This window comes from Cyprinodon tularosa, unplaced genomic scaffold (assembly GCF_016077235.1).
Source record: "Cyprinodon tularosa strain WSP-4 unplaced genomic scaffold, ASM1607723v1 ctg30, whole genome shotgun sequence".
NCBI classification, from domain to species: domain Eukaryota; kingdom Metazoa; phylum Chordata; class Actinopteri; order Cyprinodontiformes; family Cyprinodontidae; genus Cyprinodon; species Cyprinodon tularosa.
In genome coordinates, this window is record NW_024039008.1 from 7,746,033 (window position 1) to 7,772,594 (window position 26,562).

The window sequence follows — 26,562 nt, forward strand, 5'->3', positions numbered from 1 at the left end:
GCATAGGTTAGGTCCCTTAGACCAGTTTTTAATTTTACAGTTTTATTTTACTGAAGATGTCAAAATTAAGCTGTACTTTTAGCTTCAGTCGTAGAGAGATATAATCACAGGTTCCATCGGCTATATTTAAGGTATTCCGAGCTGCAAGTGGCGCTTTGGTTCACTCAATATCTCAAACGATGTGCCATTCCTCTGATTTTTGTGTTATTCTTTCGTTCTGTGTCGCTATGAAAGCACTGGCCCAACCTTAGAACTCCACTGCTAAATTTGATCTAAAACCACCAAAGTTTTTAGATTTAGACATAGATTACTGTTGTTGGAAAATACACATTATGTTTCAGAAATGTATAATTTTCTTTTAAAAGAACAAAAACACAGACCGCATTTGAACAATCAAGCCCAAATAATAAAGTTCTGCTTAAAACATTTCTAATACCACCTGCTCCATAAAGTGGATTTTAATCTGGTGTCCTGCACCAGAATTATGTGGCTGTGCATCTCAGAATGACGTTAGGATGGAGATATAAAAAAGGTTCTGTCCCTTCTGAAAGCCTGCTCTGTCCTCTGCAACATGCAGCCATTTTAGTTGTCCTGCTCAATCTCCTCGCCACCTTCCTCCTCCTCCTTTTTGAAGGACAGCTCAGGGTTTCCTGTCCCGAAGTCCAGCACTTGCAAGTTGACGAGGTGTGAGAAAGAGCTCTCATCTATGGAGTCCACAGACAGCCGGTTGAACCTTGAAAACCAAAAACAGAGGAGCGAGTTTAATGTGTTCTTCCTTTGCAGGAAGACCCTGAAATCAACATTCAAAGCATTTACAGATTAAACAAGTGTGTTTAGTGACGCTGGTGCATATTGCTAACATATGCCTAACAAAAATACTTTCCACACTATTTATTCACACAGGTGTTGAGCTTAGTGTCATCAATTTTTACCAGTTTAACATTTTATGTGCATGTGGATAAATTAAGTTTAATCATCTGGCACCTTGATTTATTTGCAATTCCAAACTATTATTTTCATTTCCCTTCTGCTGCAAGCACTCCATGGTTCTCAGCTGTTACAGACCATATGTTTGGTACGTATCAGAGGATATGATAATCATACCAAATGCAAAATCCAGACGGGGTCAAAGCTTATAAGAACCAGCTATAAAGCAGCAAGGTTAAGGTCACACTGGAACCAAACCAGAACAAAAGCCTTGAAAGCACACATTCAAAAACCTCTTAACTCTTGTCTGACCGCTGCTTTCAGGGCCTATAAGCTCAGCACTATGTGGAATAACACAAAGCACAATATTTCCTGAATGCACTCAAGTTAGTGGAGATGGAGAGATTAGCTACCATATTGCAGTACTCAACAAAATGAAGGCCAAAGGCCCTGGAGATGGTGCTTTGGTTTTAATACCAACAGAATGGAGAATAACATAAGCTTGTAGACAACAGCTTCTTCCTGAAAGGAAAAGTTTTATTTTCCTAAGGCTGCCGCCATTTCATATAATAGAAAAAAGAATAGCCACACAGACCAGCATGGTTAAAATGAAAACAAATGTAAACAAAAATACTGTAAGGGTCAACATGAGATAAATCTACAGAAAAACCCTAATGTGGTTTTAATAAAAAAAAATTGCATATATATATAAAAAACATATATATGACATAGACGTAAGTTAATTTAGTAATCAATTAATAATTAGCAGAAGTTATATCCATCCATTTTTCGTAAAGCTTATCCCAAGCCTGGGCTCTCCAGCTGTCTAAGGCCGAGAGGCGGGGTCAGTAGTTATATGAAAATTGTGCAAATAAATATGTACACCTTTTGCATTTAAGGTAAAAAAGATAAAGTTTAAGTTGAATTTCATAAAAAAGTGTTCTTTAAGGAACCTTTGCTATCCGATTAGTAATCGATTAATGGCAAAATTAATAAACAAATTAATCAATTACAGTCATATATATATACACATATACATACATATATATTCACATATATATATATATTTATATATTTATATATATATATATATATATATATATATATATATATATATATATACATACATACATATATACACACATATATATATATATATATACATATATATAGACAGAAAAATTCTTGAAATGGAGAAAAAGGAAATAATGTGACCCCAACCGGGATAAAGCGTGACAGAAAATGGATGGATGGATGGATGGATGGATCAAAAGCTAATTTGACCTGTTAAGTTCTCTAACTCGGAGGTCTTCAACAGGGGGTCCGTGACCCCTAGGGGGTCCACGGAGGTACTGCATGGGAGTCGCAAAAGTTTTGTTGATTAGACTTTTTTTTTATATTCCCCCTGTGCAATTTTTTTTCCAATAAATAATATGTCTTTAAATACACATTACCATGAATTCAACACAATGTATTGAACAGATAAATTCAGGCAGAAGATGTCTTTCAGTTATCAATGCACATCCAAATCAGAAATATTCTAATAATCCCAGGGCGAAATTACTTTCGTTACATGTCTCAATATGTCATACAGTGACTATAGGATCGGTTTGATATAACACAATTTCATACACTATATACAATTAAGGGGTCCCCGCTAGATCTCATTATCAGTTTAGGGGTCCTTGGCCTGGAAAAGGTTGAAGACCCCTGCTCTAACTTATTTGAGTTTCACTTGTAAAGTTGAATTTTTCACTGAAATATGTTCCACTTGGAGTTTATGATTATTTTGTTAGTAAATTTGAGATTTAAAACCTCTGTTAGAAGACAGACCTGGAAAAGAGGTCAGCAGCATATAAGTTTCTACAGATACTATTAAAACTGAAATCTCTTCTATATTTGAGCAGAGTTACTGTAACTGTTTGAACATGATTTGAGCTGAAATCCCACTTTTATTGGTTTTCCTAACAAACAGCCAGTTGAGCATGTGCTCAGATGACGGCACATGACAGTGAAAAGGTTATTTGATTTAATATTAAATAACATAAAGTCACAACAGTAATTAATTGCTTAACGGATGAATGAACAGGAAATCCCTGACTAGACGTGGAGTTCCAGCTGAGCTCACTGTTTTCTGTCCTGAACATAGATAATATGTTTCAAACTTGCTCTTTTAAACAAGGTAAACTAGCAAAGCAAGTTTATTTGATCAGGACCATTTATACAAAGGGCAATAAGAAAAAAAAAACAAAGGAAAAGAGAATAAATTAAATATACAAATAAAGCATCATATAAAAGTGAGCAAATATTAAATACATAATCAAGCAAAAAATATTAGAACAATAAAATTGAAGCAAATGTGACAAAGAAATGGTATCACACATATTTGGTCTTACTAAACACGATGCAGCAAACAATGATTTAAGTTCTAGTTTAGAAGATATAGGTCTTCAACAGGGGGTCTGCAACCCCTAGGGGGTCCACAGAGGTACTGCATGGGGGTCGCGGAAGTTTTGGTTGATTAGACTTTTTTTTTATATTCCCCCTGCAATTTTTTCCACTAATTGAAATGTCTTTAAATTCACATTAACATGAATTCAACTGACTGTAGTAAACAGATAAATGGAGGCAGAAGATGTCTGTCAGTCATCAATGCACAAATTCAGCGACACACAGGAGCTCTTTCAAGCTGGGCACCGTTTCATTCACAACACCTGTCCCATCAACCAGGAATCAGAAATACTTTAATAATCCCAGGGAGGGATTACTTACGTTACATTACCCCATATGTAATAGAGGGACTATAGGAAACAATTTCATATAATATATATAATAAGGGGGTCCCCGCACCTAACCTGACTCCGCATATCCATCTGGAAACCTTCTGTTGAAGTAATTTTGGGAAGGGTGAAAATACTGGTTAGCTGATTGGCCTATGTTGGTGATAGACGGGCCAAATGAACCAATCAGATCAACGAAGCATATGACGTACTAACAGAGTGACGACGAAGAGGAGCCAATTGATAGATCAAAATCTTGCCGAAACCAGTCGGGAGAAGAGCAAAAACATCTTTTCCTCTGAGAAAAGCCTCCAGAGCAGTGTTTTTGCTCTTCTTTCAGTGAAGAAATACTCTGTAATTACGATAAAACTTGCTCGATAGCCACGCTAACACTAGTTTCATCGGCTAAAGCCGCCATATTCTTTAGACTGAACTGTCGCGCTTCTCGTTGCGTCACACCTCAACCCGCCTCAAAGCCAACGCTGATTGGACGTTCGTTTGGTGAACGGCTCCAAGTTTTCTTTAACGGAGAGTCTCCAGACTGATCTGCGAGTGAAACCTTGAAAGCTCACGAGATCAGGATGGCTACCCCGCACCATCTCGCCATCAGTTTGAGGGTCCTTGGCCTGGAAAACGTTGAAGACCTTTGCTGTAAAGCTTTATAAATATCCCAGATTTTGATTTAAGTCCGTCGATAAACTAGGTCAATGCTGATTTTAGGACGGGTGAGATGTCATCCCAGTGCTCTGGAGTCCATGTTGCTTCTGGCCTTTAGGCCTATAGTCATTTGTTCAAATCTGATTTCAAACGTTAATTGTTTGGAAACTTAAACCAACGACTTCTATCTTTTCTGCATTACCGGACGAAATAGGAAACCATCCACTCATTAATATTTTGGACACAACAGGTTTCTCAAAAAGCAACTTTGGACACTTTGCCTTCCCAAACCCAGAGGGATGAGCCTTGATCTGAGTTGAATCTGGCTCACCAGAAAACACATGCAGGTAGAGCTGAGGTCAGAAGCAGGGGACAGCAAGATGAGTGATGCTCCATTTATATCAAAGTTCAGCCTGTCAAAAAAAGATGTTAGGATTTAACTACACTGAAACTACAGATCTGAGGTCCAGTGAAACCAATAAAGAAGTGATTTGTTGCTTTTCTAATGAGAAAAACGTCAATAAGAACTGAATAGAATGTTTTTTACTATAAAGAAAAGAGCTTCAGCTGAGGAGCTGCACTGTTTGTGTTTTGTCAAGATTGTTAGGGGAGATTGGAGCCTTTGATTAATCTTTAACGAGGCTGCCAGATTAGGTGTGTTTTTAATAGGCCAAATACCAAACAATTCTATGAATTAAATTTTGTGCCATTGCTTCGAGCAAAGAGCACATCTTAAAAATGTAAATGCAAAAGAAAAAAAAACATATTTAGTAAAATGAAAATAAAAAAAAATTAACCCTGAGATTAAACTAGAAAAGTTTTTAATAGGAAATTTTGCTGTTTTTTTTTCTCAAACCCTATTATTTTAAATTACTTTTTGATTTCAATATTTTTTCCCCAAATTTTGTCATTATGAAAACATTCTCTTACAGATTTTATATTTCCATATTTTTCTTTCAAGTGATTTCATATTTTCAATTATAATTTTATAATTAGTATCTTTTCAAATTGTGTTTTACAGATAAGATTCTCTTCACTGCTTGAGTCGAGTTTTTTTTTTTTTTTGTCTGCATGGATTTTAACATTTCATGGGTCGAGTAAAAGTTTCTGTTTGGCTAGAAGTAAAAAGAATGTGATGTTTAAAAAAATATGAAAACTATATAATTTCTAAACTTAAATGTGAAAAAAATCTGTCTTTTGAAAAGATGAAATATGAAAATAAATATTCCTTAAAAAAAAAAAATATATATATATATATATGTATATATACATTTATTTGAAAAATTTAATTTGGAAAAAATAAGACATTTGAAACAAATTTCTATAAAATAGTAATAATTTGAAATGACAGAAAACATAAAACAGTACATTTAATCTGTATTTTTTTCAAAGGTTTATTTCTGGATTGCCTTTTCTTCTACAACTTCTCTTCTAATTTACAAAATGTGGATCTTATTTATTTTTTCAAATCTCCCGTTTCCACTACATATTCTTTACTTGAAATAATAATGGAACCAAGTTCACTCCATACATTCCAGTGCTTGTGGAAAGCATATTTGTGCAAAGAGAAGTCTACCCACAATCTGAAATATTTCAGGTGCAACAAGCTGAGGACATTTTGCACAAAAATCACTGGAACCAGAACAATGCAGCAAGTAGTGGATTTAGTGTCATGGACAGCTGCTACCAAGGAACATTATAATCATTAGAAAAGCAGATGTTTGTGCTTTTCTTACCTAAGAAAGATGCCTTTAATGTTTGGCGTCCCTTCAAAAGCTGAAGCAGGAACGCTGGAGATGCGGTTGCTTTGCAGATAAAGGTACTCCAGGGACTCAGGAAGGTCAGATGGAATATGAGTTAGCTGGTTACCAGAAAGGTCCAATGTCTAAAATAATAATGAAAAAAAGAAGAAAAAAAATCAACAAAGGAGAATGATAAGAGAGTGAACAGATAACCCCTGCTTAAAACACCAAAAATGAACATAAATCAAGAAAAAAAATGATTTCTGAGAGAAAAGCGGTTTTAATTTCGCACCATTTCTTTTTTATTATTTTTTTTATTTATTTATCATCGTATCAGACAGCAGGTTTGACCTGGAACTCATGGATCAAATCATGAATAATGAGCTTTTTTTTCCCCACTGTACATAATCCAAAAAATATGTTTAATCTCGATGTTTTTTGATAAATCCATTAAATGCAGTTTTTATTTAACGCAATTAAATTATACTTATTTATTTAATAAATATATATACCTCTGTAAATGTATTAGTTTTTTAACTATTTCATTGTATCTAATTTTCCAACTCATTCTTCCTTTGAAAATAACTGAAGAAGATTCTTTCAATGAACTCATATTCATTATAAAACAAAGGGAGAAAAAACCAAACGATCAGTTTAACAGAGGCCTCTGAGGATTTTTATGTTGTTCTGGTTATTTTCCATTCCTCTGGCTAAATCATCATCGCGTTCTTGGAGTAATTATGGTTGGCCGCCCATTTCTGGGAGCACTTACCTTTCTTTGGGAACACATTTTGTTTGCTTCATGAAACCTTAGAAATAACTTTATTATAAATAAACTTAATTTGTTTTTTGCTTTTTTTGGGGGGGGGGTGGGGGGGCAATTCTTTACACTGTAGTATAATATGTTCTACTTTTTCAGATTTGTTTTTCCTATTCATGTGTTTTTTCATGATTCTGGATTATAATCTGTATTGCCAGTAAAACTCACCTCTGCTGGTGTTTAAGAGGATTCATGACGTAACAACGGGGTCAGTTTTATTGTGCCTTAAAGGGGAACGCCGGTTTTTTCACATTGAGCCCTTGATTTTACGATATTACATCATGTTCTACTCATCCATATAAGTTTTGTGTAATTCTGAAGATATTCTGTTAGGTTATATCGCACCGCTTTGTTTAAAAAAAATATAAACATAAAAAATATAACCGCGGATGTCTGGGGGATAGTGATTGGCCTACATGTAATGAATGCTGGTGTACCATAAATGATAAATTATGAACAGTTTAGTTTGTTCCTTCAAGTCGTTGCCCATAGGAAGACGTTACTTGGATATAACCTAACAGAATATCTTCAGAACGGCTCCAATTGACACAAAACTCATATGGATGAGTAGAACATGATGTAATAACTAGTGTTGCGCCGATGCCATTTTTTGGCCCCGATACCGATACCCGATACCTGGCTGTGCAGTATCAGCCGATACCGATACCATAATAATGTAAAATAATTGCCATCATGGCATCATGTCATCAATACTCCTGGTATTGCCTACCAGGAGTGGGTGACAATAGTTAAATAAACTTATGGCTCTCAAAATGGTATCGGTGCCCTATTTGTTGGTACTCGCCGATACCGATACCACCATTTTAGGGCAGTATCGGGGCCCCGTCCGATACTGGTATCAGTATCGGTGCAACACTAGCAATAACGTAAAATCAAGGGCCCAATGTAAAAAAAAAAAAACGGCGTTCCCCTTTAAGGCTGGACTTGGATTGTTAGCTGAAGAAATTATAAATCGCACTTAGTGTTTTCTCATATATTTATCATATTAATCTAAAATATTTGGGTGAAAAAAAGAGGAAATACAGAATAAACCTGCTTGGGGTCATTTTTTATCTTTTTTTTTAGAAAATTTCCCTGTACCAGTATACAACTAAACTAGTCAGAATGTGTTAATGAGCTGCAAAAAAAATTTAATCTCAGTAAGTCGTTTTTTTATTAAATTGAGGAGGTAAGTGGGACACTGCCAATGAAACGATACAATTTACATTTAAAATAAGAAAAAATTGTCTTACTTTTGAGTGCATATTATCTAAATATTTGATTTTAAGAGTAAATAAACTCATTCCATTGGCAAACAATATGTATATGTGTATGTATATGTACATGTGTGTATTTAATGTAATTATTATATAGTATTATATAATAATTATTATATAGTAATTATTTTTATTTGAATGTTTTATTCTATTTATTAACCTAAAATCTGTAGTCTAGCGAACATTAATTCTGTATTTTTAAACAAGTTTTGAACAGCTATTCTTGTTTCTTTTTACTTTTTTTGTATTTTTGTTGTGTATTTAGGTAGACAATTTTAAGATCTTTCCAGGGACAACAGATGAAAAATTGCCTTTTGGCTAATTCTGGTGCATTTGAATACTTATTAGTGTACACTGTCCCTGTCAAATAAATAAATAAATCTAAATATTCTTATTTACCTGCTCAAATTAAGGCCAATTACACTTATTTTAAGAAATTTTTACTTATTTCTAGATCATTTTTGCAGTGTGTGATCGGAAGAAAAGCTCCAAGAAGCCTAAAGCATCATGTTTTTAGGGACTCTTATCAAACCTTGTGCTAAAACAATAGAAAACATGTTACCAGCATAGCTTTACTGCAGACCACTCACTGTGAGTGCACTGAGCTCCATCCAGGCTCCTTGGTAGGCTGAGTTAAGTTTCAGCTGATTGTCACTCAGAATCAACTTTTTCAGCTTCTGCATTCCTGTCAGGGCGCCTTCTGGTATCAAACTGATCCGATTGTTCTTGATTTCTAGAATCTGTAGACTTGGAGGAAGACCCAGGGGCACTGCATGAAGAGCATTCCCGGACAGGTCCAGAGTTTCCAGTATACGTAACTTCCTGAAGGCGTCACGGTGAATCTTAGAGTTGGTCAGTTTGTTATAGCTGAGATTAAGCTCCGTCAGGGTGTAGAGAAAGGACAGGTCGTTGCGGCCAATTTCAGAGATAAAGTTGTGGAGTAGCATGAGTGTCTTGGCTCGTCGGGGTAAGCCCCTGGGAACTCGTTCCAGCAAATTATTGTACAAATGTAGAGTGTGAAGCTTCTTTAAGCCCTAGTGGGTACAAAAAATATTCAAAATCCATCAGTAAGACTGTTGTTATCTAGTGAAGACAGCAGGTAACATCTAATACATTTTAATCTTTTTGTTTTTTAAATTTACCTGGAAGGCCATAGGGTGAATAGAGCGGGAGCGCAGCTTGTTGTTGTGGAGGAGCAGGTATTCAAGGTTTCGCACGGAGACCAGAGTATCTCCAGGGATGCTGTGGATGGCGTTCTTCTCCAGGTGCAGCAGCAATAGGTTGCGAGGCAAACCCTTAGGTACGACGCTCAGGTTGTTATTAGACAAATCGAGATACTCAAGGCTACTCAGCTGACTGCAAAGAGAGGGATGCAGCAAATCAGTTGATTGTATCTGCGCTTTTAGCAGTAAAGAGTATTTTGATGGTTTGGTTTTCTGAGTAATGTGTTTAGCCCACCTGAAAGTCTCGTTATCTATCCCAGCATTGGTGAGGAGGTTGTTCTGCAGATAAAGTTCTCTAAGGTTTCGTAAATCCCCTAAAGCTCCTGGTGGTATTTCTTCCAGCTTGTTACTCTGTGACATAGGAAAATGGTTTATTTTATGCCAAATATATAAACTGTAGGCATGTTGGACATTAAAAAACATCGTTTTAAACTAATCGTTAGTTTCGGTTGGGGTTTTTCCCCCTCTGTAAGGGATTTTACATTACATTTACATTCTAGGTAAAGTGAAATTCATGGTTTCAAACCAAAAAAATACACATTTTTCATTTGGAGCTGTATCAAAATTTAACCCAAGTAAATTGATGTTTCAATTTTTTCTGTGTACTCCTTACATTCCATTGAACAGTTTTAATTTGAGAAGTTTTAAAAATAATTGAATCATTTTTAGACCATGCTGAGTGTAGTTTTGCCTTAATTTAACTTAAAAATGTTTTGTGCTACATTATCAAAAACAACTTTGAAAGCAAACCTGAGCAATTGAAGTTTTTTGCTGTTAATAAGAGATCATTATGCCAACAGCATTGTATTAATCTGAGTATACCCACAGTCGATATGCATGCGCAATCCCTTAAATTCAATTCAATTCAGTTTATTTATATAACGCCATTTCCCAACATGTTATCTCAAGGCACTTTACATTTCACCAGATCATCCAGTCAAATTGATTCAAAGTTTTCTATCTAAGGAAAACCAGTTGATTGCATCGACTCATTGACTCTTTAGCAATCTCTCACACTAAGCATGCTTGTAGCGACAGTGGAGAAGAAAAACTCCCTTTTAACAGGAAGAAACCTCCAGCAGATCCAGGCTCAGAGTGAGCGGCCATCTGCTGAGGCAGACTGGGGTTCAAGGAGACAGAAGCAGAGATACAAAATGCAACTGTAAAAGGCGGCCCCGTCCAGGAAGTAAACAGCCAGGCAGACGAGCCCTGAGCAAACTCCCATGTCAGAGGATGAAGAGAGCACATCCAGTTAGTCACAGTCAGAGAAACAGGACTACACTGAAAAACAGGCCAAGCTCCAACATCTAGAAACAAAGGTGTTGATATTTCGAGTCACAGCCGAACAGGAACAGAGGAGGCAAACTAATGATTCCCTTTAGTTTTGCACGAAAAATGGACTTTAAACTACCTCATCGGGCGTGTATCCCTTTACGTACAAAAAAAATATATATATGCATAAAAAAACAACAAAAACTAAGAAATTAAATTGTTTGTACAGGACTAAAGGGATACACACCTGTTGAGGTAGTTTAAAGTTTATTTTTCGTACAAAATTCAAGGGATTAACTAAAGGGATAAATGGGTATTGACAGGGTATGCTCATCTGACAGAACACAGTCACTCTTCTCCAACTTGGACCCAAAATTTATCAAAAGAATGTTTGTAAAATGTGCTGAGTTCGAATTCAGCGGCTGCCTCTTCCAAAAGCCAGATTCATCGTCTGATTACGTCATAGCGCGGCGCCATGGCCTGTTCGGATTGGAAGATTCCTTGTTATGCAGCCAACGAATGCAGGAACATACCCCATTGTGTTGCATTTATCCTCAAAAATATTATAACTTCTTGTATTTGAAAATATTTTTTAAGTATTTATTATTGTTGAGTGTGTTAGACCTTCAAATGAAGGCGGAGAAGACTGGGTGGCAGATTGTTGGGAACAACCCTCAGAAGGTTGCTGGATATGGTGAGGATCTCCAAGGTGTCGGAGGCATTGAACATGTGATCAGGAAGTCCTTCGTCCGTCAGCTTGTTGTTATGGAGATACACAGACCTGTAAACAATTAAACACGAAGGATATATGATTTTGAAATATAGAGCAAACAAAAATGACTCCATTGGCATACAGGATGGTACCTCAGATTTGGTTTATGACCAAATGTGTACGGGTAGATCCTGGAGATCTGATTGGCAGCAAAATCAGCACTGACTAAAGATGGCGGCAGAACTTTGGGTGCAAAGGTGAGCTGAAGGCACATCAGAAAATGATATGACAAAATATAAGTTATGTAATGTAGCTCTTTTTTTTCTAAGACACTGAACTTTGCGTTTAATTCTTCATAAGCCATAATAATCCAAATGACAATAAATAAAGGTCTATGAGTAAAGAATCCATATAGTTTTAATCTCTGAAATCAGTGTAAAATTAATTGGTATTGCACGATTTTCCCATCATTTCACATACATCCATAGTCTGTTTTGCTGCAGATAAAATATACATTATCTTAATGCCCTCACCGCAAAAAAAAAATGAATATCCCTTTAATAAATCAAGGCTTTTAGCAATGCTAAAATGTATAAAATGGGGGAGAATATAGAAGGCAGAGAAGCTTTTTCAGATTAGATATTCATTTAGAGCTTTCTCCTTAATAACAGGGTTTATGCATTAAAGTAACACGGATGTCTTTAAGGCTTATTGAGCACTTTTAAATCCTCTATTCTTCCTGCATCCTGTTTTCCTGTCTGTCCTTACTGAAACACACAGATCCGTCCTTCTTTTCTCCCTCCCTTGTCGTGTCTAGAAAGGTCACAAACGTTTTTTTTTTAGCTTTGACCAGCTTTGAACAGTCAAACAGTAATCATGGGACGCAAGCGACCGCCGTCCGCCCGTCACAACAACACAGATGAGTCATTTTGAGGACAAAGGAACAAACAGGCCATTGTGCTTCTGAGCAGTTCAAATCCTGGTGCATCGCTCACCTTGTTGTTTGCCAGGTATAAATAGGCCAGCTGATCAAGCATCTCAAAACCTTCATCTTCAAGACCTGAAAGCATAATAAACAGATAATATAGATATACATTCCACATTCTACAAATTAAATGTATGGAGGTAAAGAAAAGAAACCTATCCAAACTGCATGGGTGGGGGTGCCACATTGTTTCTAAGATGTTTGGTTATAAGCTTATCTGGAAATGTGAACAAATACTGAAAATAAACCACTTAAGAAAATGACCTGAAGCTCACTAAGCCTTGGAAAAGTCAAAACCTAAATGTTTCACGCAAAGATAAAAAAAACAGTTTTTAAAGGAAAAGTCCGGTTAGAATACAAATTTCTGAAAATAGTTTATATATTAAATTCTTACATACTGTTCAATAAATGATCATAGTTTTTAATTAAGAGTAATTTTCATGTGAATGTGCTTTACTGGAGGCATCCATGTTTGTCAAAGAACACTACTGCCACCTACTGGTTTGTGACGTCACGGTGCGGTATCGGCTGTTGATCAAGTCCCAGTGCTGTATCTGGTGTTTGTCACAACGCGCTATTATCCAAGTCATCTTGAAAACATTCTTCTTCCAAATGTTGGCTACATATTACGTGTTTTTTCTCTGGCCAGAAGTTCGATGGCAAATCCTCCCTCTTCAAGTTGGCGATCCAACGCGGTCCATGGAGGATCATGAATCGGAAAGGTGAAATAACTCATTTTTTTCACTTTTACCCGATGTATTCTAACATCCAGCTGCCATGCACGTTGGCATTGTCAGTTTCACTATAGCTCTGGTGAATTTCAATGGTGAAGTCCTCTGGAAATCTTCAATAATTGTTGTTGATTGCAGATGTGTCTAGTAGTTCCCATTGATTTTGCTTGTAAAGCGGGGAGAATGGCGCTAGGCTTACCGCACCGTGACGTCACTGCTGGAAGATGGCAGGAGGGAGGGATTACTATATTTGGGCAAAAAAGGCCGCACCCAGACGAAAAATATTGTTTTTATTTTTTTTTTACTGATTAACGCTTAATTCATTAAATCACTGCGAACGTATTCGTTTTAGGTGTAAATAATGATCCATTGATTATTCCTTGCTGACCGGACTTTTCCATTCTCAGACCAACCTTAGCTCTCTGAGGCTCGATAGCTCCTTGTAGAAAAAAGACATCAATTTATATCACCAAGTTATGTCAACTGGTTCAACTAAACATAGTTGACTAAATGCAAAGATTATTATTTTTAACATAATTAAACAATATTACGATCACTAAATCCAGCATTCTAGTTATTCTTAATAACTTAATGCTGTTAAGTCGGTTTTAGATGTATGTTAATTAGAGTATTTATGCCAGTTCAGTCCATCCAACCATCGGGATCATGGTGGTGTCTATCTCCAAAGGTGGGGTACGCCGTGGCCTGGTCCCCAATCTGCCGCAGGGCCAGTTCAGATCAGTTTAATTATTACTGCGTCTCAATAATTCATTGGATTTTATTGATGGAATTGAATTCACTCATGTTGCAGTTTAAAATGTACTGTTTTGTGTTGCTTTATGTCAAAAATTCTATTTTAACCACCTTATCTTAATTAAAAAGTCAGCTTCGATGACAGCGCAAAGTCACGGTTTTGGTTCTGTTTAGGTTTTCTTTTTGAGTTTTTCAGTTTCCCTTTGATCCATATTTTGCTTTGTTTTCTAGTTTTATTGGTTTAAATTCTATTTTATGTTGTTTTCTGGATGTGTTTGAGTTCTTAGGTATTTCTTGTTTGCCCTCTTGTGTCACTTTCCTTCCCCTAGCTCCCTTCTAGACTCTTCTGTTCACACCTGCTCCCAGTCTGCTGATTACCGGTAGCCTGGTCTTTGTTTGTCTCTCCCATATATGCACATTCGGCTCAGTCACTGTTGCTTGTTTGTCATCCTTTCATCTCCTTCAAGTGAGTTTTCCCAGTAAAGTTATCTAAATCTGAAGGCAAAAGTATAGCTTGGAGAGAAAGCAAGAAGATATGGAAAATTAGGTGGGATAATAGGATACAAAATAGTTACTTACAGTACTGGTTTTTCTAGTTGGCGTGATAATGCAGAAATAATGGAACATGTCTTTATTAGTTATAGAAAATATGTTAATGAAAGAACATTATTATAAACAGAATTCTGTTTTAATGGGAATTGAAATTTGAAAATGTGGCTGAAAAGTTAAATAGTATTTAGGGGGAAAAGAAGATTTTTCAGTTGTTTTTTTTTTGAATACTGGGATCATTATGTGAATTGTATGGATAGATATTTAGATCCAATCATTGGCAGTAGTGCAACAATAATGGATGCAAGCTGTTGTTAAAACCTAAAGGTGGATCTGATGGAGGATGATTGGGAATGGGGTGGAGCTGACAGGTGAGATGAATCCTGAATTAGACCAGAACTAGTGCCAAGAATCATGTCAAGGCTGGAGTATCTCTTAAAACAAAGCCTCATACCTTAGTAAATAAATAAAAATTTGAAACGGATGAGAAACAAAATGGTAATGCTAGTCGATCGAGTTCTTTCTTAGGGCTTGCAGTGGGAAAAAATAGATTTATTTTTTTTAAAGTCCTTTTCAGACTTAACCATCAGCAAAACCTCACTACTCCAACACTTCAAAAACCTTTCTGTCAAAACAGTTAAATCTTTCCCTCCTATTTATTGTCATTTATTTCTTGTTTTCATGTTCTGTATTTAAACACTTGTCACAAACAGCTGAAACAGGCAGGAGGTGACAATGAATATAATAACAGTAATTATTTTGCCCCAGTGAGATTTCTACTGAGGATATTAGCATCAATCGTCTAAACTGCACTATTAAACTTTTCCTTTCTGTCTGATCAGAACGCCCTTGGAACGCTGCGTGTATTTTGCTTCCCTGTGAACACAGAGCTCCGGTGTAGTGTTGCGATTGGGTCACTGTGTTTACCTTCTGTGGTCAGCCAGTTATTTTGGAGGTTGAGAGTCTCAAGCTGATGCAGATGGGAAATGTGCTCCACTGTTATTTCCTTGATTTTGTTGTTCTGCAATCAGAAAACATGCAATCTTTACAATGGCAGAACGTTATGTTCTGGGCAAAACAAATGTCAAATTGCTCATGAGTAGTTGTTTCTGAAACGACTGACTGTTTATTTGTGTTTGACCTGTAGAGAGAGACGGCGAATTTTATTGGGCAGCTCTTCTGGGAACTCTGTAAGGTCAACTCCAGCGCAGTCCACTGCTCCGTCTGCCGTACAGCTGCATTCAGATGGACACTCGGATGTTGCCAAAGTTGCATTGTCAGCTTCCATCACTACCTCTTCATCCTCTTCCTGCTCAGGTTCGACAGGGGTCTGGCAGCGCACCAGCATCCATGCCAGGAGCATTACACAGAAGGCCTGCAGAATGGTATGCTTTGGAAAGTCCATGTCTACTGTTGGGCGGTTCTGCTGCACATGCAAACACACAACAAATGACATCTTTACAATATAGTGAAAAAATATTTCCAGATCTTCTCTGTATTTGTGATTTAATACACAGCTTAAAGGGTCTATATCTTGCAAAATTCACATTCATGTTTGTGCTTTAAACTTTGTTATACAGATATCCCTTCATGGACAAAAGGGGTATTTTAATTAGCCTGTTCATGTCTGAGTAATCCTCATGAATTCTACTCTCTGAGCAGCAGCCCCTCTGCGCTCTGGGTGTAGAGCAGCTTTGTAGGGAAATAGCCTGTTGTTGATCAGAGCAGCTAACCTGACTCAAATGTAAAAAAAAATAAATAAACCTATCGACTGCTTGCCCCATCCTTAGGGGCGACTTTTACCATCAAGAGTTTCCAATTAATTATAGTCAGTCATTTTTTTACTGCAAGAAACCTGAGCCACTCTAGTTTGCAGAAATTGTTCAGTTGAGCAACACTGGAAGATTTATTTATGCATTAGCAGCCTGTTTAAGATCAGGAAACAGGATATGAAACATATGTGGACTTTTACTGTGTTACTTCTGAACCTTCATTTTGTTGAAGAGCAAAACACTGCTCTGGAGGCTTTTCTCAGAGGAAAAGATGTTTTTGCTCTTCTCCCGACTGGTTTAGGCAAGAGTTTGATCTATCAATCTGCTCCTCTTCGTCGTCGCTCTGTTAGTACGTCATGTGCTTCGTTGATCTGATTGGTTTATTTGGCCCGTCTATCGCCAACATAGGCCAATCAGCTAACCAGTATTTTCGCCCCTTCCCAAAATTACTTAAACGGAACGTTTCCAGATGGATATGCGGAGCAAATCCATCTGGCGGAGTCAGGTTAGTGATAGTGCAGGTGAGGGGAAGCATCAGTGATGGACAGACAAAGATATGTAGGGCATCAGGGTGGGCTTCCGATGCTGATGTCCAGAGGTGTCAAAAAACGAAGTACAAATACTTCGTTGCTGTAGGTATACATTAGGTATCTATACTTTACTCCATTACTTATTTTTCTTCCTACTTCTGACTTCTACTCATTACATTTTCACACAAGTATCTGTACTTTCTATTCCTTAAAATTTTAAAGCAACCGTTACTCTTTACTCTTAACTTCGATTTAATGTTTATAAATATTAATTTTTCCGTCATGCGCTGCATCCAATGCAGATCATTGGCACCATCCACATCTAGTGAAAACTAGTGTGATTGGATGAGTCATATAACGCAAACACTCATTGGTTAGCTAAAGGAAATCATCAGAAGCAAGCAGGTGTTCTTCAAACTGCAAAAGCAAATTGTCTATGCCATGCTACAATGTGAGAGCTTATCGGGGGATGGAGATGGAGACCAACAAGACCTTCCTCATCTTTGGCCCTATGTCAAAGAAATTGTCGTAAATTGAGCTTTCAATTCATTTAGTGGCATCTGGCTGTTTTTTTTAAAGGTTACTTTATACTTTTATACTTCAAGTAGTTTTTGGAGCACATACTTTTTCACTTTTACTTGAGTAAAGAGGGCTAGTTGATACTTCAACTTTTACCAGAGTGTTTTTAAACTCCAGTATCTATGCTTCTACTTAAAGCTACAGTGTGTAACTTTTAGCTACATCTAGCGGTCAGACTGCAGACTGCAGCAACATGAACATTTCCCCCCCACCGCTTCTCCCCCCCAACAGTACGGCGAGCGTTACGGGGCAAAATGTCTTCCACGACGTCCGCATCACCTACCTTCTCAAGTGATGAGGTTTGTTTACATAGATAATTTTACAGATAGTATTTCATTAGTCTGTGTAGGGTATAGATTTCTTGCAGACTTAAGATAATAAATATATTCGTTATTTTTTCTACATCGTTGTGACGTTTTGGCGATCTCGCAATCGCTAGTTTGTTGGCTCTGGCTGCCGTAGCGCAAAGATGTCTGCCTCCATGGCTGCGAGACCCGCTCCTATGTAATTATAAATAACGAATTCTAAGGCAACGCAAATATTAAGGTTAAGAGGCTAAGCTCGTAGATGATGATAAATAACATAGTTATGTATAATATATTACATTTCTGACTGTATATCCCTGTAATTATTACACACTGTAGCTTTAAGTAATAAATGTGTGTACTTTTGACACCACTGCTCATGTCCACCTGTGGTGTGAGGATTGAACGCATTCAGACACTTAGGATAGAAGAGGTGAGGAGTGCACGTCTACCCTACCCCCTGGTTTTAAATACACATTAGTCCAAAAGGCAACAACAATACATCCGAGGGGTGTATGGGGTCTTTCACACCTCTGATCTCTCCTCTCTGCCCGAGGAGAGTGCTGGGACCATGGGGATGGTCATGGCTCGGATGGCTCTCCTTGCTTCCTCTAGCCATCTTTTTGCCAGCCCCCTTCCCACACTGAGGGGTCTGGGGTTCTCCTGGGTCTGTGGGCATGTTCCCCCAGGAGGATTGGCCCAAAGACCTGGGTGATAATGTATGTATGAGGAGTGTTAGTTCAGTGTTTGCCTCAGTTCGCATCTTGATTGAGTGCTTGTTAATGTCCATGTGGTTGTAAAGGGTCCCTGTGGGTTCCTCTCTAGGTGGCGGCGTTCCCACAGATGCCTGGGCTCTTATACAGGTCCACTCCAAGTGGAGCTCATGGGCTCGCTGATCATATTTTCCTTCTGTAGAAGGTTTGTAAATCCTTTATAAACGAGCATGCCCAGGCATGCATACCACAGGAGTTTGATTCCAGATGTTCACGGATACCCTCTACTAAGCTGCAGCTACAGATAAATACCACCCTGAATAATATTGTGAAATCAACATACGTTTTGCCTTACACACACATGGATCTATATGCTTTCGGTTTTATTGTCCATGATTTCATTCTGTTTCTTATCTGCAGAAGTATCAGAGGCCTGTTGTCTATATTCAACTATCCAGATAGTCCTACACATGCCAGAAGTCAGAACTGCCATGCATAGATGAATTACCTCGACTCAAAGCTCAGCGCAAGCTCCGTCTAACATAACAGCAACCATAAAGTATACAGCAGCAGAGCTCCTGCAGTACTTTTACCCCTAAGAACATTTGGTGAAAAAAGTACTGAAGAGTAATGTGTGGTCCAAACTCTGTCTGTCCCATAGCAGGCAAGCAGTCACAGATCTGCACCAGATCCCCTCCAGATGTGTGAGATAGGGAGGTTAAAGAGGGGGGAAAAAGGAAAGGAGTACTGAAAAGAATTTGAATCAGGAGGAAAAAGAGCCAAAAACACATATTCTTCCTTTCCTTTATTTTTTATAGCTTTGGCGTGTCCTTTAAGTGTGTAATCAGAACTGGTTCCACTAAAGAATTTGGATTTCAAAGATGTTTGAGAGACCCAGAAACCTCTGATTATTGGATGTTCAAAAGCGTTGAAGTTTCTCATGACCATAAATAATAGTGGTCCCACCTAACCAAAAAAAAAAGAAAAACTCCTTAACTGTTGTAACTGGCTGATCAAAATAAAGTACCTTCAGTGAGGAGATTGTTTCAACAGATTAGATCAAAAGTATAAAAGCAACCAATGACGATGCTATTCTAGCACATTAAGAAAACACAGTAGCATAGCATCAGCCATAAATATGTAGAACATAAATGTCTTAAGCAATATCTGTCCATGGTGGATAGAAGATATATCTCTTCTAACTAAATCTGTCATGAGGCGGTGTTTGTTAGGAGGAATCAAAATCCAACAGAAAATAACAAACGCACCAGAACCAAGGAGACATCAGAGGTAAACCAAAGTCTAGGAGCCAGGGAGAGACGAGGAAGGCAGGCAGATGCTAGACGAGGATCCAGCAAACAGGAACTGAAGAGGGAGGGCTTTTAAAGGGGACAGAGACAAAGAGAGGGCTAACGAGGGAATTGAAAACAGGTGAGGGCAGAACAGAAAACAGAGCAAGGGAAAGAGGACACAAGAGGGGAGCAGAGGACAACAAATGGAAAACCAAGAAAAACAGGGACCAACAAACCAAGACTCTGACAAAATCACTGACAGCTCAAAGTTAACTTTCTAAATTTAGATAAACACAAATGGTCAAATAAATGAAATTCTGTTTAATTGTATAGCACCAATTCACAACAAGTCATCTCAAGGTAATTTACAGGGTAAATTCAATCAGTCATGCAGTCAGATTCAAGGTTCAAAGTTGTCAATCTAAGGAAAACCAGTTGTTTGCATACAGTCATTAAATTAACAGGATTTGCCCCTGACATAACCTCCCCCCCCCCCGGACCTTCACATATTAATTTGCATCATAGTGTTCACTCTACAACAATTCCTCACACCGAGCATGCATACAGCAACAGTAGAGGGAAACCTGCCTTTGAAACGTAAAAAAACCTCCAGCAGAACCAGGCTCTGGTTGAGCGGTCTTGTGTCGAGGCTGACTGGGGTTCAAGGAGATAGAAGCATACATACAATAGGAACATACAAGTGCTGGTCATAAAATTAGAATATCATGAAAAAGTAGATTGATTTCAGTAATTCCATTTAAAAAGTGAAACTTGTATATTATATTCATACATTACATACAAACTCATATATTTCAGATGTTTATTTTGTTTAATTTTGATGATTACAAATGACAACAAATGAAAATCTCAAATTCATCATATCAGAAAATTAGAATATTGTGAAAAGGTTCAAAATTGATGGCCCCTGGTGCCACACTCTAATCAGCTAATTAACTCAAACCACCTGCAAAAGCCTTTAAATGGTCTTTCAGTCTAGTTCTATAGGCTACACAATCATGCGGAAGACTGCTGACTTGACAGTTGTCCAAAAGACGACCATCGACACCTTGCACAAGGAGGGCAAGACACAAAAGGTCATCGCTAAAGAGGCTGGCTGTTCACAGAGCTCAGTGTCCAAGCACATTAATAGAGAGGCGAAGGGAAGGAAAAGATGTGGTCGAAAAAAGTGTACAAGCAAGAGAGATAACCGCACCCTGGAGAGGATTGTGAAACAAAACCCATTCAAAAATGTGGGGGAGATTCACAAAGAGTGGACTGCAGCTGGAGTGAGTGCTTCAAGAACCACCACACACAGACGTATGAAAGACATGGGTTTCTGCTGTCGCATTCCTTGTGTCAAGCCACTCTTGAACCACAGACAGCGTCAGAAGCGTCTTGCCTGGGCTAAAGAGAAACAGGACTGGACTGCTGGTGAGTGGTCCAAAGTCATGTTCTCTGATGAAAGTAAATTTTGCATTTCCTTTGGAAATCAAGGTCCCAGAGTCTGGAGGAAAAGAAGAGAGGCACTTCATCCACGTTGCTTGAAGTCCAGTGTAAAGTTTCCACAGTCAGTGATGGTTTGGGGTGCCATGTCATCTGCTGGTGTTGGTCCATTGTGTTTTCTGAGGTCCAGGGTCAACGCAGCCACATACCAGGAAGTTTTAGAGCACTTCATGCTTCCTGCAGCTGACCAACTTTTTGGAGATGCAGATTTCATTTTCCAACAGGACTTGGCACCTGCACACAGTGCCAAAGCTACCAGTACCTGGTTGAAGGACCATGGTATCCCTGTTCTTAATTGGCCAGCAAACTCTCCTGACCTTAACCCCGTAGAAAATCTATGGGGTATTGTGAAGAAGAAGATGCAATACACCAGACCCAACAATTCAGAAGGGCTAAAAGCCACTATTAGAGCAACCTGGGCTATCATAACACCTGAGCAGTGCCACAGACTGATCGACTCCATGCCACGCCGCATTGCTGCAGTAATACAGGCCAAAGGAGGCCCAACTAAATACTGAGTGCTGTACATGCTCATACTTTTCATGTTCATACTTTTCAGTTGGCCAACATTTCTATAAATCCTTTGTTTTTATTGGTCTTCAGTAATATTCTAATTTTCTGATATGATGAATTTGAGATTTTCATTTGTTGTCATTTGTAATCATCAAAATTAAACAAAATAAACATCTGAAATATATGAGTTTGTATGTAATGTATGAATATAATATACAAGTTTCACTTTTTAAATGGAATTACTGAAATCAATCTACTTTTTCATGATATTCTAATTTTATGACCAGCACCTGTAGAAACACTGATCTATAAATATTTTCTATATTAGAAAATGTTTAAGGTAAACTTGCTCCTCTGGTGTCTCTGTCTCAGAAAGACAGTTAAAGAGAGATCTCTGAGCCCAACTCTTGACCTAATAAGTAGCTTCTAAACATATGTATGCATGTACATTTCTATGCATACGCATGTCTATGTAGGTTTAGATGTTTGTATTTACAAACAGCTCATTAAGCGATGGGAACACTTTCCTTTTTGTATTAGATTTTTTAAACTTTGGGAGAATAGTTAAATATAAAAGCATTACTTGATATTTGCTTATAAAAAGCAGCATAATCTTGTCTGTTCCTGTTTGGCTTTGACTCCATCCTGGAGAAAAAGATCAGCCAAAACAGAAAAAATTACTCAAAATATTCTTTTGATTGAGCTTTTTATTTTCTTTTGTACTTTCAATTCGAAAATTGCGCTGCTTAAGGTGGCTGCAAATTGGATTAGCTCTGCTAGCTTCACTCTTATATTCTTTCTTTTCAAGAGCTTTAATTTTTCTATTTGTGGGTCAGAGTTTCTTTTTTCTAATGTATTTTGCTTCTAGTGTTGAGTGATGTGAAACTGAAAGGATTTTTACTGATATTTTTGTCCTTTTTTAATACTTGTCATGATATGTCACCACAGTGACCATAGGAAGTTGATTTTTACAACTGGGAGCAGCTAATTAACATCTCCAAAGCTTAGACAATACTTTAACTACTTCCAGAAGTACCAGCTGTGTTGAAATCGAGGTACAAGGAATGCATAGCAACTAGCCTAAAGATGAGAGAGAAAAAAGAAATAAAAGCCAATTTTTCCATCAATCATTATGGGCAATGTCAGATCTTAAGGACTAGAGTTAGAAGAAATACAAGCCCTTGCAAGGACCCAGCCAGATCTTTGCCAATGCAGCATTATTAGTTTTACTGAAACCTGGCTGCAGGATCATACCTCGGACTCAAGCGTCTCTCTGCCAGGTTTTCTAACCATCTGAGCAGACAGAGATTTAAAGAACACAGGAAAACTCAAAGGAGGTGGGTTGACAGTGCTTGTGAACAAGAGCTGGTGTCATCCAGGACATGTTACTGGGAATATTTTACCCCATTTACACTACCCTTGAAAAACCATTCCATGTCGAGACAGGTCCGAGCTCGGATCAGTTAACCAGGCTGAGCTCGGTTCTGACTACCTTCTACACATCACGCTATCTCGGTTCCTCGACTCGCCTCCTAGTGACGATCTGCGGTATTACTGCCAGTATTAAAGGAGGAAATCAAGCAGTTGGTGGGGGTAATGCACCAAAAGTTGTTTGCCAACCGCCATAAAACACAAGAAGAAGATGAAGAAGGAGGGAATCAAGCAAATCAAAATGGCGGCGCCCGTCACATTCAGAAAGTTATGCTTGATTATTATTGCTGTACTTCGGTGTTATTATTTAAAATGCCATTATTTAAAATGTTACGTGGAGAAGATTTCGATTGTTGTTTATAGTTGAAGAAAAAGTTGTTCTTCTTCTGTTTCTAGCGGGGCATTACCGCCAAGGGAGTGTGAATCGGGATGTGCAGCCAGACGGAGATGACGCGTTCTGATCATGCGCACTTGTTATCAGAGGACCGAGCCAGGGAAAAACCGAGCCGAGCCCACCTCTGGAGCTGGTCTGCAGTTAGCTTGGTTCGGTTTTGTCTAGCTCGGTTCAGTTCAGTTTGCTTTCCATTTACACACGATAAGTTATCTCAGTTACTGAGCTCAGACCGGTCGCGGCACGGTTTTTCAAGGGTAGTGTAAATGGCGTATAAGTCACTGCAGCCCAGATAGTGAACTGTTTGCACTTGGTTTTCAGTCATATTATTATTTCTCTAGAGAGTTTACCAGTGTTCTGTTACTAATCGTTTACATTCAACTTCTGCTGTTGCCGACATTGCATGTAAGGAAATCAGCTCTGTTGTTGCCAAGCTCCAGACACAACAGCCAAGTGCATTTATGGCATTAACTGGTGATTTTAATCACACCTCACTCTCTGCTACTCTGCCAATGTTCCAACAGTGTCAGCTGCTGTATCACAGAAAACAAAGCTTTGGACTTGTTTCATGCAAATGTCAAGGACTCAGCCAACAGTCCTCAGTCATTATAGAGCTGTTGCCCTGACATTCCACATCAGGAAGGTCCTAGAGAGACTTCTGTTGGTACACCTCAGCAAACAAAAAAGCAGCTATCACTGTGAAGTTGGAGCCATCGTACACCTGCTTTAACAAACCCACTGTCATTTAGACAAGGCAGACGGCATTGTCAGGATCATAGTCTTTTATTTCTCCAAAACGTTTAACATAATTCAGCCTGACTTACTTACTTTGTGAAAAACTCCATTACTATTGCTTTTTACTCTATACACCTTTGACTTCCAGTGCCAGACAGTCCTGTCATCTGCAGAAATTGTCAGATGACTCTGCATTCATTGGGTGCATCAAAGATGGACACAAATCTAGGTGTAGGGAGTTAGTGAACCAATTTTTTGTTATGGAGTGGAAACAATCATCTGATCCTGAAGGTCAACAAAACAAGGGGAATGATTGTAGATTTCAGATGACACAGGAACAAATTGAATTCTGTTAAGATCATGAGACAAAGGTAAATACTTTGGTGTTCTCCTGGACAACACACTGAACTGGAGACGCAACTGTGAAGCCAACTAGAAGAAGGGACAGAGCAAATTGTACTCCCTAAGGAAGCTTAGGTCCTTCAGTGTTTGCAACAAGATGCTACAGAGTGGGAGCTCATCCACAATCATCTACCTGGGAAACAGCATCAGATCAAATGGCTTCAAAAACCTCAACAACATAATAAAAAAAAGGCAGGTTCTGCTCTAGGAAATCCTCTAGAACCCCAGAGATTATTTAACAAAAAGAGAATTCTTCATAAAGGGAAGAACATTATGAACAACAGTGAGCATCCTCTTCAGAAGATTTTTTAAACAACAACAAAATGTTTTCAGTCAGAGGCTTCTCCAGATCTGGTGCAAGACAGACTACTAAAGAAGAACCCTGCCTACAGCTTTCAACACCCGCATAAACGTGATAGAAATAAAAAACTGCAACATTTATTTTCAACATTATTTCCCTTTGGGATTAATAAAGTATTATTGAATGTAATACCTGGTTTTGATTTATCACAAAACATGTTCTTTTCTTGCAGCAATGGAACAAAATTTAAGCCATTATATGTGGGGGGGGTCAGGATATTGACAGACATTTATATCGAAATGTTTTGGCTTTTGGCCCAGCTCTCTCTTTACCACAAAGGACCTCAGCAGCGTCCACATTACTGCAGAGACATCTGTCCACCCCACTTCTACCTTACTATTGCTGTAAAACACACAAATATATCTGAACTCCTCTGGCTCAGACCCAAACCCAGAGAGAGCAGTCATGTAAACAAAAATACATTCTCTGTTGATTATTTAGTTACTCACCAGCAGAATGGTTGGAGAGAGAAGTTAAATGCTGCGTCTACTCTGTTCTCCATCATTAACAACAAGAAAAACCTGGGCAGCATTAAAACTGCTCAGTGTAACCTGATAGTTTCAAGGGTTGGAGCTTAAGGGTTTAGTGAAGCCCACTGCATATGAAGAAAAGCCTTAGGTGGGATCTCCAAGTTGAAAGTGAGGAGCGACAATATAGGACCTCACAGAGCTGAATTATGTTCCAGCTGCCTTATTGTAGAGGTCTTGAATAGGGGGTCCGCGACCTCCAGGGGGTCCACGAAGGTACTGCAAGGGGGTCGCAAAAATTTTTTTTGATTAGACTTTTTTTCATATTCCACCCTGCATTTTTTACCACTAATTGAAATGTCTTTAAAGCTACAGTGTGTAATTTTCAGCGACATCTAACGTCCAGACTGCAGACCGCAGCAACATGAACATCTCCCCCCCACCGCTTCTCCCCCCAAACAGTACGGCGAGCATTACGGGACAAAATGTCGTCCACGACGTCCGCATCACCTACATTCTCAAGTAATGAGGTTTGTTTACATAGATAATTTTACAGATAGTATTTCATTAGTCTGTGTGTTCAGTATCGTCTCAGTTCATCCCTCTCAACTTGCCGTAGTTACTTTTGAGCGTAATGGGCGATCTCGCAATCGCTAGTTTGTTGGCTCTGCGCTGCCGTAGCGCAAAGATGTCTGCCTCCATGGCTGCGAGACCCGCTCCTATGTAATTATAAATAACGAATTCTAGGGCAACGCAAATATTAAGGTTAAGAGGCTGAGCTCGTAGATGATGATAAATAACATAGTTATGTATAATATATTACATTTCTGACTGTATATCCCTGTAATTATTACACACTGTAGCTTTAAATATACATAAACATGAATTCAACACACTGTAGTAAACAGATAAATGGAGGCAGAAGATGTTTTTCAGTCATCAATGCACACATTCAACGACACACAGGAGCTCTTTCAAGCTGGGCACCGTTTCATTCACAACACCTGTCCCATCAACCAGGAATCAGAATCAGAAATACTTTAATAATCGCAGGGAGAAATTACTTTCGTTACATTACTCCATCTGTAATAGAGTTACTATAGGACCAGTTTGATAGAACACTATTTCATACAAAATATA

At 38.2% G+C, this 26,562-nt stretch overlaps 1 protein-coding gene across 1 annotated transcript; it reads right to left on the reverse strand.

Annotated features, from left to right (window-relative positions):
* podn (podocan) lies at positions 1-25,597 on the reverse strand. Its single transcript, XM_038291579.1, has 11 exons — positions 25,405-25,597; positions 15,570-15,854; positions 15,356-15,449; positions 12,406-12,470; positions 11,563-11,672; positions 11,323-11,479; positions 9,662-9,777; positions 9,346-9,559; positions 8,794-9,237; positions 6,101-6,249; positions 1-733 (listed from the first exon to the last, which is right to left on the reverse strand). Exons 2-11 carry the CDS (start codon positions 15,831-15,833, stop codon positions 583-585), a joined length of 1,764 nt encoding a protein of 587 aa, XP_038147507.1. The 5' UTR covers positions 15,834-15,854; positions 25,405-25,597; the 3' UTR covers positions 1-582.
* Between the last annotated feature and the right edge of the window lie 965 nt (positions 25,598-26,562).